General features: G+C 44.2%; 1 protein-coding gene across 1 annotated transcript in view; it reads left to right on the top strand.

The window, feature by feature from the left end:
• The window catches only part of LOC126418443 (cap-specific mRNA (nucleoside-2'-O-)-methyltransferase 1), a 273,835-nt gene that overhangs the window by 73,438 nt on the left and 187,589 nt on the right, over window positions 1-12,808 (top strand). The window contains exon 8 of the mRNA XM_050085206.1: window positions 1,685-1,803. Within this exon, the coding sequence (XP_049941163.1) occupies window positions 1,685-1,803 (119 nt within the window). The remainder of the gene's footprint in view (window positions 1-1,684; window positions 1,804-12,808) is intronic.

Genomic DNA, 12,808 nt, shown 5'->3' with positions numbered 1-12,808 from the left:
TCTCTGAAGCATTTAGTTACTTTTTAGACTGTGAAATTTTTGAATATCTCTCATATGGTTTTCCATTAAAACAGATGGTTGCTTTTTGATTCTGTAGAAACTCTGAACAGAAAAATTGGCCTGTGTTTGTTAATACTTATTTATTTTATTTTGTGTATGGCAATACAGCGGCAATATTTTATATAAGTACAACAATATTTAAACGAAATGTATAAAACAAAACAATGTGTAAATAGTACATGTGTAAAAAACAAGCAATAGCACAAAAGGATAAAGTACAAACACTCAAGACAAAATAACTACATGTTAAAAGCTTGGCAAGCCTGACTAGAAACTCATTCATATATTTAAAGCTCGATATCTAGATTGCACAGCCAATCCAAAGCAGAGGGCTTCACATATATAACCTCAGAGGCAGGTCCACCGTATCTTCTTAAGGGGCATTCCTCAATAATATGGCGAATGTTCTGTTCTGGTGCTCCACAGTCACAGGCTGGTGAGCCACATAGACCCCACTTGTACTTATATGCATTGCATCTTGCATGGCCCATTCTGATACGGTTTAATTTAGTCCAGGTACATCTCTTCAAGTCAAAGCCCGGTAATTCCAGAGTAAGATCTTGGATACCTTGTTTATTAATTCCAGAATAATTCCAAAAGTGCCGCCATTGCTCCTTGATGTCAGGTTGATGTTCTTGTGTATTAACCCATATAGGCTTCCGTGACTTCAAGCGGGTCGATGGTATTTCGTTCAAAACATCATGGATTGGTAGATTTTGTGGGTAATCTGAGTCATGAATTTTTGGCCACTCTCTTGCTGCTGCTTCTTGCCTTCTCAATTGTGGAGGTGGAATATTGCTAGGAGAATGCAGCCAAGGGACTGGGGTGGATTTAATAGTACCTGTTATTATCCTCATACACTCGTACAACTGGACGTCGATTTTCTTAGTATGAGTGCTCGAATGCCAGACAGCAGAGCAATATTCGGCAACAGGATATACCAGGGCTATTGCGGCAGTCGAGCCAGCCAATTTTGTCAGGATGTTGTTGTGACTCTTTAGCTTTTGGCTTATATTTTCTAGATGTTTTTTGTAAGTCAGGGCGCGGTCTAGCGTTATGCCAAGGTATTTGGGGTTGAAGTTGTGTTTGACTCTTTGTTCACAGAAGTTCACATTCAGTTCTTGTTGGGCCATTTTATTGTTCAAGTGGAAAACATACACCTCAGTCTTGGTTGGATTAGATCATAATCGCCATTTTTTATAGTAGGAATTCAAGGACTCCAGATCTTCTGTGAGTACGTTCGCTCCTTCCCCAAGTGTTTTAGTTTGTACAACTAAAACACTTGGGGAAGGAGCGAACATACCCATAGAAGACCTGGAGTCCTTGAATTCCTATTATAAATATTGTTTATACTATGTTTTTATCAGGATTCTGTAGAAACTCTGAACAGAAAAAATTGTCTACGTCTGTTAATACTATGCTTTTATCAGGAAACTTGAGATTCGCCATAATGATGACTGAACAGCTTCTCACTCTGATCTACTACAGTAATCGGTAGCATGGAAAATGACGTTGACCTTGTCATTAGTTGCTTAGCCAATATTTTGTATTATTTTTTTTGTAAGTTTAAGACCTGAGGGGCAAATTCTGCTTATAAATTTAATGTTTATTTTAAATTTTGAAGGAGTTGGTGGCACTGATGGAAATGGTGACGTTTTTGATCCAAATAATATAGAGGCATTCACTGAGTTTGTACATGCACAGACTTCTGATTTGGGAGTTCATTTCATGATGGCAGATGGGGTAAGTGTCATATCTCATTTATGAATAAGCATGGCTGCATACATTAGTTTTATTCACAGGTTTTGTGTAACATTTTAATTTCGAAGGCAAAAGGAGATCCCTTTTATCAGTTATTAAAATTTTTGTGTTCAGGGATTATGAATGACTGTTAATTCACAAATGGACAATTTAACAGTAAAATAAGCATTTAGTCATACAGTACATAGGTGACTGTTTTCGACTTAATTGGATCAATTCTCTTATGTGAATATGAAGTACATAGTGATGTATTGCAGCTGACTGTGTAACTGGAAAAATATATTTGTTTGCAACCATATAAGCATATGTATGACCCTGTGGGCAATGCTCTTATTAATAAAATAAGTAAACACAGTCACAGTTATCCAAATTATTTTCATTTATGGCACTTTTGTAAAGCATACAGCTTAGTGATTGATGTGGTCTGTATTATGTAACATTCTACAGAATTATGAAATAAGTGAAGGGTACAAGGGAAAAAGGATCAAAATACACTTTTTAATATTGTGCTGTAATTTAATTTGGAGTTAAAAATGCAGCAGATTAAGCATGGTAGACATACAATGATTTTTTTAGAGGATTTCTCAAGGCTTTTTTCTAACAGACTCTTCATTTGAAGTGAGTGCCATGTCATAGTGTCCTGTTTATTAAAAATGAAAAGTCAAGTCCTACATGTTTACAAACAAAACAATCTAGTCCACTTAATAGAACGTATTACATATACATAAGTGTTTGCCTTAGAGGTAAACAACATTTGTGGGATATTACATAAAAATGCCTATAAGAGACTGATGAAATTAATGTAATCTCTACACCAAATTACTCATTGTTGACTACATGTAATTTTGAAAAATAGACCTTTGCACTTTCAGAACAGAATTTCTTAAGGGATTGTAAAGTCGTCATATTTTGCCTCAGAGAGAGGAATTAAACTTGAAAATGATGTTTTTTTTTTGTGCTTTCCAGTCTGCAAATGGCACCCCCCCCAACACTAAATAGGACTCCCAAGAGCCGTTGCAAGTGGTGCAACAATTGATAGGTCTAGAAGTAGTTCTGTCAACTGCCATTTCTTCTATTTGTCTTACCTTCAATGTTTATTTCTTTCTGTATTCTTTACCGAGAAATGAAGGCTATGATTTGAACTTGTCTTGGGAATATTCGATGACACAGAAGGCACTAGGTTTTACGCAGCGTCTTTTGATGTGTTCATTCCAATCACTGTTGTTTCAGTGTGGGCTTTTTGATTTATTAAGCTCACATCTTCACCCCATTCCATGTAACTGTGCACTCTAACAGGAAAAGATTACTTTTATTCAAATCTGTTATATTGATGAACCATAGAGCGGATGAAGCAAATAAAGACAACTTTTATTCTGGCCTAGCAAGTATCACTAAAAATGTGGCAATGTTGAACTGAGAAAACAAGATGATAAAAGTGGAAGTCAAACAACAGTGGGCAACTTCATCAGCTCCTGGAAGGAGAACAAGCGCATTAAACATGTAAAAAGATATGTGTCACTTGTAGTGTACATCATTACCACTAATATTATGCACTGAAACATTTTCCATAAAATCTATACCTATTGCCAGTGTTCATGTTTTTGCCTAGCTTTAATTTTAACTCCATGTTTTCATTGACAGGAGACTTCAGTCTTCTCCTTATGTAAGTTTCTAGCCACTTAATTTCTTTATCTACTTCTTCTGCACTCCTGTTATAATTAAGTTTTCTTGCAGGAAGGGATTTCTTTTTTGCTTTGAATTTTTCACATTCAGAGTAAGTATCTGACCTGGGAGACAAAAAAAAGGGGGGGGGGGGGGAGCTCTATGCCTCTATGTACATTTGATGCACTATTTTGATGTTTAATTCTCCAGGTAGATAAATTTTAGATATTGTGAAGGTTATCATGAGAAGAACAGCCTTGAAGGGAACTTATATGTTTCATAACATTTTCAACGGCATCAGCTGACTCTTTATGGTTCAAATAGAATGAGAACCTCACCAGTCAGTAGGAGCATGGCCAGTAGTAGAAAGAGATTTCTTGATTGCTAACATATTCTGGTTTGTTATACCAAGCACACTGAGAAAGGTATTGTAACAGCCTAGAATTTCAGTAACATTTCTTTCCATCTGTAAATCCACTATGGGAACGGGATGCGTGTAGAGGTATACTGAACAAACTGTCCCACAAATATCTGCACATAAATATATATTTCCACAGTAGTTGTAAACGTGTACACAGCAAGAGACATAAATGCAGACTGTTAGAATAACATGGCAGTTCGAAAATGTCTGATCTCAATCAAAGATCATGTTGTTCAAGGTCGATTTGACCTATTGACACCACACAGCACAGCCCCCCCCCCCCCCCCCCCCTTCCCCGCAGTACGGAGTATCACAGGTGAATCATCTTGGCTGGAGACAGTGTGGGCATTGATGCAGTTGGTGGTTGTACGAGATGGTAGATGCACAACCGGGACCTCCACCTCGACCGGGGCAGGGTGTGGAGGTGGAACGACGGGAGGCAGGTCCACCTCAAAGTCACTGAACCAGTGAGGGCGGACGATGCGGCGGCAGGCTCGTGATTAGGCGGGCAGAATGGCGGGTGGCAGGATGTAGTTGTGGCAAGCCTGGATTCTAACCGAGCTGTCCGGCGAGATGAAGACACGTATTGTCATCGGGTCGCACTCACAAGGGAGGGTGAGGCTCTGCGCAACACTGAAGTGTAGCTGGTCGTTGGGTGGTGAGGTCGCGGTGTCTGTGAGTAAAATGAGAACTCGGTCGTCAAGAGTTACGATTGAAATGTCGTCCACGTGGTGTGGGGGGGTACGTTGCAGAGCAGGTTGACTATAGGAGAGGGTGTCTAAGTCGGTGAGGTAACTGCGAAACCCACACACCGGGTAGAGGTTGACATATCCGAGAAACCCGAAAATGGCGTTGGATGAAAAAATCGGGATGTTGGCACAAGGAGAAATGTTGTTGGACTCCATGGCGGGAGAGAGACTGGCAGGAGAGTCGTTTGATGAATCTGACTGAGCTAGCAGGGGGGCGTCGCGGTCCACGAAAGCTGGTTTGAGTCGGTGTAACGAAAGTTGTGTTGCTCCACCAGAGGACTTTAAAGAGGCCGAGGTAAAGTGGTTGCAGAGGTTGTCGGATCAAGTTGTCTCTCAGCATCACATGGGAGCAAGTGTTGAGAGCGGTTGGCACGTAAGTGTCTGGCGGGGAGTGGCTGATAGGTGGGTGCAAGCTTGCATGTTTGAAGTGAGTGCGCATGTGACTTATGAAATCCAGGTAGGGGGGGAAATCTTCGGGTACCTGAGGTTGGATGAATTCCCCTGGTAGGACGGGGTTCTCCCCGAAAGCGAATTCTAAGATAGTTCCCCGTAAGTCGGGCTTGATAGTTGAGTGGAGGCTGAGGAGCAGTCATGGAAGGGCTTCGGACCAGAGGCAGTCATTGCTTTGTGGGTGGTAGGTCGTGTTATGAATTTTATTTATGCCGCAGATTTTACATAAAATTGTGAACAGGGAAGACTCAAACTGCCGACCCTGCTCGGTGGTGATGGTGGTCGGACAACCGAACCTAGCAATCCATGAGTAGATGAAACCCTTGACCACGGTCTCAGCCATGATGTTAGGTAAAGGAACTGCCTCTACCCAGTGGGACATGTGGTCGATTGTGGATAGAATGTATCTGTGGCCCTCCAACGGTATGTACATGGAGAAATCGTCCTGGGCGAATGTCGAACCTGCCCAGTTGTGGGGAGGTGTGGGGGCTGATTTTGTTGCATTGACAGGGGACACAGCTGCGTGCCCAGGTCTGACAGTCCTGTTTTGTATTTTTCCAAACGATACGCTCAGAGATGGGCCGTGTAGTTGCGCGGACACCAGGGTGAGCGATGTTATGCAGCGCATCGAAGGCATGGTGGTGCAGGGGGAGTGGGAGCAACAGGCGTAAGGTACTGGTAGAAGAGTCGCACCACATCTCACCCACAACGCCGGGGAATTTAGCTTTGGTAAACACAAGGGAAGTTTGAGGGTCCACGAGGAGAGCTTGAGATTCCTCGTCGGACACTTATAGGGCAGCCAGGTTGGATAAGTCTATGATGCGCGAAGTAGTATTGATCCACGAGAAAAAATCTGTGGCGATGTTGTCCATGTCTTTGATGTAGCGAACATCGGTTGTGAATTTGGGAGACTAGATAAAAGTGGTGGAAATGTCGAGGGGTGGGTCCTCTGGGGGGGGGGGGGGGGGGTTGCAGAAAGCGGCTGCGAGTGGTTTGTGACCCATGAGGATGAAGAACAAGCAACCCTCCATGTTGGGGCAGAAGTGTTTTACAGTCTTGTAGACTGCTATCGAAAGTGGAGTATTTCTTATGAACTGTTGATAGTTTTTTAGAGAAGAAATGAAGAGGGGAAACCGTGTCTGCCTTGCGTTGCTGTAGTACTGCTCCCATCGTGATGTCACTGGTGTCTGCAGTGATGAACAACTCGGCCAAGGGGTTGGGGTGGGTGAGTGTCACGGCGTGAGCTAAAGAAGTCTTTAGTGCATGGAAGGTCTCCAGCATAGGTGCAGTCTAGCAAATGGGTCTGAGTCCTGAAGTCAGTTTACCCGACAGCGAGTCTGTCAGTGGGGCTTGCACTGTGGCGGAAGAGGGCAGGTGACGGCAGTAGTAGTTTATTGTGCCCAGGAAACGTCGAAGTTCTTTGTAAGTAGCAGGGGGTGGCATTGTGTGATGGCCTGCAAGCGAGATTTGGGAGGCTGTGTTCCATCGGTGGAGCCGGTGTAACCAAAGAAAGTGACAGAAGGCTGGCACAATTGGATGCCATTGGAATTCAAGGTCTGGAGGACCATGGATAAATGATTTTTATGTTCCTCAGCCGACTTGCTGAAAATGAGTATGTCATCCAGGTATGCAAAGCAAAGCTCGAACTGTCATAAGATGGAGTCAATGAATCGCTGCCACGTTTGCGCCACATTTTTCAGGCTGAATGGCATGAAGTTGTATTGGAACAAACCAAGCAGCATGATAACAGCTATTTTAGGGATGTCTTCCAGCGCTACGGGAATCTGGTGGTAGGCACGTTTACAGTCAATAACACTGAAGATTGTAGTGCCCGATAACATATGAGTGAAATCATGTATGTTAGGCACAGGTTAATTGTCCATGACGGTATGACCGTTTAGACATCTGTAATGACCACACCTTCAGAAAGAACCATCGTGTTTGAGGGTGAGGTGAATCGGTGAAGACCAATTGCTGTCTGACAATTGCAGAATACCTGCCTCCGAAAGTTCGTTAATTTGCTGCCGGGGTGCGTGCAACTTAATAGGGTTGAGGCATCTATACCCAGGCCGCTGAAACATGTCACTTCAAGGTAACTCCGCAAGCGCCATAGAGTTGGTAGTATAACTAATAAACAAGTGAGGAACAGGAGGCGCTGCATATTCTGAGCCAATACCAGCACTGAACAAAAGCCGGTTACGGCATCGACACTACCACGTTGCCGGCTTCCGTGTAAACATTGTATGTTTGTGCGTGAATGCATACTATTTTGTTGTGTTATGGCCTCGACTACAGTTTTTGTTTGTTAAACAGTGTCACCAAAACGCTGTCGTTCACCAAGCAACAATCCGTTGCATCATGGAGTGCCATTAAATAGTCTTTGGAATTGGAGGACACGTGAGTTTTATGAGCAAGAAAAAGAATTTCTTTCTGTTCATGGACATGCATTAATTCCTGCCGATAAAGTTTTAGAGCGTACCTCAAAAACTCTAAGCCTCAATGAAAGAACATTTATAAGGAAAGGGGTGCTACTTCAAGACTGTGAAGTAAACAGTATGGAAGAAAGCCCCTGTGGAAGAAACAGCATGTTTTTAAGTACTCCGGGCAAGAAAAAAAAGCAGCCTCATCCTGTTACAGATATTGATTCTTTCCAGTCCGAAGCAATTCTTCAGCACATAAACGGATACTATAAAGGAAAGAATACCCCACAATAGCGAAGTTGCTAATTTCTTTAAAAGAAAGTGCACTTTTCTCAGGGGGAAAAGTCTCTTAAGATGATACTAAAAAGTGTGAGCTTCCATTTTAAAAAGTTAGATGGACGAAAACTGTTACTAGAAAAAGCTCATGTTTTGCAGCTCATAACATTTTCTTACACAAAATTGTAGGAAAGGACATACGCTCAGTCATATGATTAGACGAAACCTGGATCACCGCTGGAGATTCAGTTGAGAAATGCTGGACAGATGATACTCCGAATAGCAGCGGTCATCAGCCAACAGGAAGAGGATCAAGATTAATTGTGGCCCATGCAGGATCTTCGGATGGCTTTGTGCTTGAAGGACTTCTAGTGTCTCGATCGAAAAAAAACCGGTGACTGTCATGAGGATATGGACCACCTATGGTTTCTACAGTGGTTTAAAAATTTGTTGCTACAGTTTAGTGTTCCTACAGTTTTTGTGATGGACAATGCACCGTACCATTCCGTGATTTTAGATAAAACTCTGACCACTAGTGACCGTAAAGAAACTATGGTGCAGTGGTTGCAGGCGAGAGACATTGCTGCGGACATGAGCATGACAAAGCTGCTGTTATACTCACTCGTTAAACAAAATAAGCCTGTGACGTCTAAATACGTGTAGATGAAATTGCAAGCAAACAGGGTCACTTGGTAATGAGGCTAATGCCTTATCACTGTCATTTTAATCCAATTGAATTATTGAATTGGTTTGGAGAGAAGTCAAGGCATACATTGGGGGTAACAACAAGACTTTTACTATAACAGAAGTGGAAAGACTGCTACGTGAAGGTCTTGCTACTGTAGGCGCTACCTCATGGAGGAAAAAAAAGTAGACCATGTTGCTAAACTGATAAGAGAAGCACAGGCTATAGATGGCATTATAAATGAAAATGAACAATTAATGATTTCTCTTGATGATGATGATGACGATGACGATGATGATGACGATGATGATGACAAAGACAACGGTTTTGGCACCGATTCCATTGATAGTGTAGGAGAACTGCATGGAATTACGCCACTGACATCGTAAATTGGTGAGTGTAAATGTTTACAGAATTCCTCTCTGCAATCGGGTAGGCTATGCATGTTTTGCTTTATTTCTTTCTATGAGTGTGGATAGCGTGTTATTTGGTATGCTTAGATTTACATTATTATATGACATTTTACATGCAGCTATTACTGTAACTTTTCATAGATATTGTCATTAACTTCGAGTGTTTTTATTTCCCGGTTTCAATATTATCAAACACTTAGTCTCTGTCGTCATTCTCTCCATTGTTAGAAAAATGTACTTTGTTGCACTTACGTATAAACGTTGATTGTAGCTTACATTTACAAAATGTACTTCGGAGTTGTGAGCATGTGCGGTGGCAGCTATTGCAACCTCGCAGTCTCAGTGTAGCCAACCACACGCGAGCTGTCAAATGACATGTTTCACCGGCCCGAGTATAACCTTGTGCCTAATAGGAGTCCAAGCAGTGGTAACTAACTTGTATGTCATTCTGTCAGTGATGGAAACTGAGAACTGCACAAAAGACTGATCATTGTCCTGACGTGAAGTTTTTGGACGAGTAGGGCGCGATGAGGCATAGCCGTTAGTGCAAGTGGGAAAAGGCTGCCCGAAAGTCACATGCCTAGTATATGAGTGCGGCGTGCGCTTGTGTGAAAAGGGCGGCTACGCGCGCAGCGCAGAGCGGGTTGGAACGTGCGAGGAATGTCTGCTGTCGACCTTGGACTTGGTAACCAGTGTGGACAAGAGCGGCGTTTGCGTCACGCATGGAGCAGCGATGGCCGCCGAGTAACGTGACTGGCGCGTGAGAGAGGGGGAATGTTTATTAACATGTGGGATGGCTGCTTGCATAGTGTGCATGGTTGCGTTGTGCGTGACTGTCATTAGATGCACTGTTTGAAACCCAAGGCACTGAACGTGGCGAGTGAGTCGGGGGTGCTGAGTCTACTGGACACGAATCGTCACAAGCGTTTAATGTGTTTGGACTAACCTAATGAGTGTCCGAGCTGGTGTTGGCCGGAGAAGCTCAATTAAGTGGCGAAACCGTGGACTGCATTTTTAGCAGCGAGTTACAAGCTGCGATGAGCTCGTTGTAGGTGTGTATGATGTGTTGTTTTGGCTTTTTGTTGTCCCAGCGGAGCTGTGCCATCAAGTCATATTTTGACAGTAGATTAGTTACACAGGTCAGTGCCGCCCACAAGGGTGGAGCACTCGCGTACTAACTCACATGTTGCGGGGAACATAAGTGCGGGAGCACAGTATCTGAGTATTAGTGGGATGGTGTAGCACTGAGCCCTGAACTATGTTCGGAGAGAGTTTGTAATGGGACAAAAAATCCATACCGAGAATAGGTTCATCAGTGTCGGCAACGTAGAAAGTCCACAGAAAACACAGAGAATGAGATAGGTGCACCGTAACTTTGACAGAGCCTGAGGTTTATAATGTTGATGCATTGACAGCTCATAGAAGTGACCTCGTCGGTGAAAAGACGGGGGAGCCATCAATTTAGGTATGACAGACATGTCAGCACCAGTGTCAACTAGGAAAGTAAGCTGTAACGAAATGACAGTCACATACAAATGACTGCTCAGCAGGGTGGACGAGTGGACAGAGTGCAATGTATGAGGATGCCCATGAGGTTCCCTGCAGGACTTGGCGTCTTTCAGGTCCTGCGGTCGGCGTTTGGGTGCTGGCAAGGTAACCGGCACTTCTTGGCATTATTGCCAAAAATCTTGTGGTACCAGCAGTACGGATGAGCTGGATGTGGTGGTGGTGGTGGTGGTGGTGGTGGTGGTGGTGGTGGTGGTGACTGTGGCAGCAGAGGAGGCTTGTCCTCATCAATTTGTTCTGGCATGTATACCGGCACATATGGTGCGTGGCCGATCCTGGAGTGCACGAACAGTGGAGAGAGCGAGCGGATGCTGCCAGGCGATGTTGAAGATGCAGAGGCGGAGCGAGCCTGGCCTCTGCCAGCGGACGGCCGGTAAGCGGGGTAGTGAGCTGGCTGGCATTGTTGTAGCAATGAGTACAGTTTGCCGGTGATGTGGAGAAGAGAGCCAATTGATTTGAATGAGTGTGGTAGCAGGTGGATCTGTAGGTCAGCAGGCAGCTTGGCAGACCACACCACCCACAGATTGGCGTCCAGCATGGTATGCTCACTCACAAGTAACTGAAAGTGGCGCCAGAGTTGTGATGGGGTTCGGTCCCCCAGGTGTTCCTCGTACAAGATCTTGATGATTAAATCTTGTGGTGAGCAGGCGAGTTGTTGTTCTTCGCGAACTCTTTATTTCGGTGGAGGCTATGGCGAGAGGAGTAGATCACAAGTTAAGTCTGAATGATCATGGAAGTGCATGACGCGACACAGGAGTTTAGAGTTGTCACCGGACATGTGATACAGCTCGAAAAGATGCTTGACAAGCTCAAACCGTGACACTGGGTTGTCCTCGTGTAAAGGTGGCAGCTTTGGCAGACGACTTGGAAGTGGGGACGAAGGCGGCTTCGGTGTGTCTTGGAAAACCGTCAGGTCCGTGATGGGAGAGGCTATACAGTAGGCTGGCATGGTAGGCACCTGTGTGTTTCTGGTGAAAACGTATATAGCAACTGCGGTTTGCATTGTCCTTGATGTGTCGCGAAAACACCATGCGGCTGACACGGTCAGTACCGTGGGAATGGTTGGTTGCGTGATAGGTGTTGGGGTCCTGTAAACTGGGCCATAGGCTACAGGCACTCAGGCACTGATTTGAATTGACCCACCTCGGAAATAATGCAGGCTGGCATGGCTGACACAGGCGGTGCTGTAGGAGAAGCGAGCGGCTAAGCGGCCGGAACCGGGGCCCCCTGCGGGTGCAAGGGGGGGGGGGGCGGTGGCAGGAGGGTGTGGGTTGGTAACTCTTATGACAAAAGTTTGAGTTCACTGTGCACGTTGAAGACATGCCCCATGAGGTCGGACTATAAATGACCAGTGGAACTTGCAGAAAGTCACTTCGGTGTGGTAAGACGCCATTAGAAGGCGAAACACCGAATGATGCACTTGAACTGATGTGGTCAAAAACTTGAGCGGCCAGACTGGCGGTGAGTACGGAGAATTGTGTGCACTAAAATGTCCTATATTAGTTTGCAAATGAGGCAAAACTGGACCAGGTCATGGTTGATAGTGGCTGGGTGTGTTTTGCGGTAATGGCGGCGCTACACACGGCACCACAGTAACTGTTGTTGCGGCCCGTTAAGAGTCAAAGTACGTGTGCAAATGAAGATCACTTTGAGCATTATACAATCAATCGTAGGTACACAGTTATGAATATTGTTCACTTCAAACTTCATACGTTTTCGAGCATAGTCCGGCGACATGAAACCCGAGTCCATTGTTTGTGTTAGCGGTGTAGTACTCGACCGTTCTAGAGTGACAAATTTTGAGGTTAATGCGGCTGGAGATCACGAATTGCTGTGAATTAATGTAGAACTGCTCGTTGGCAAAGGAATGAAGAGGTCCAGTGACCATTGTTGAGCTTCCAAGTCTTCGAACAAAGCGTTGGGTGAGGCGGCCATAGCAGCATGCTCATAACCTGCTGATGCCACGACACCCGTCGTGGTAATCGCGGAAGACGTGCAAACTTTGGGGTCACCAGTATAGGAACGGGATATGTGTAGAGGTATATTGAACAAACTGTCCCACAAATATCTGCACATAAATATATATTTCCACAGTAGTCATACACATGTACACAGCAAGAGACATAAATGCAGACTGCTAGAATAACATGGTGACTCGAAAACGTCCGATCTCAGTCAAAGATCATGTTGTTCAGGGTCAATGTAACCTATCGATGCCACAGTACCATGTAGGAGTGATAGTTGCTATCTTCTTCTGGTTTTCGTAGTCTTAAAGACTTATTAAAAAATGTATCACAGTGTACCATTCACTGAAACACAACATTATTAATAACACAACATTGACT

The sequence above is a fragment of the Schistocerca serialis genome, chromosome 9 (assembly GCF_023864345.2).
Source record: "Schistocerca serialis cubense isolate TAMUIC-IGC-003099 chromosome 9, iqSchSeri2.2, whole genome shotgun sequence".
In the NCBI taxonomy this organism is placed as follows: domain Eukaryota; kingdom Metazoa; phylum Arthropoda; class Insecta; order Orthoptera; family Acrididae; genus Schistocerca; species Schistocerca serialis.
The sequence above is the reverse complement of the archived record's forward strand: the minus strand, read 5'-3'. Positions and strand labels throughout refer to the sequence as shown.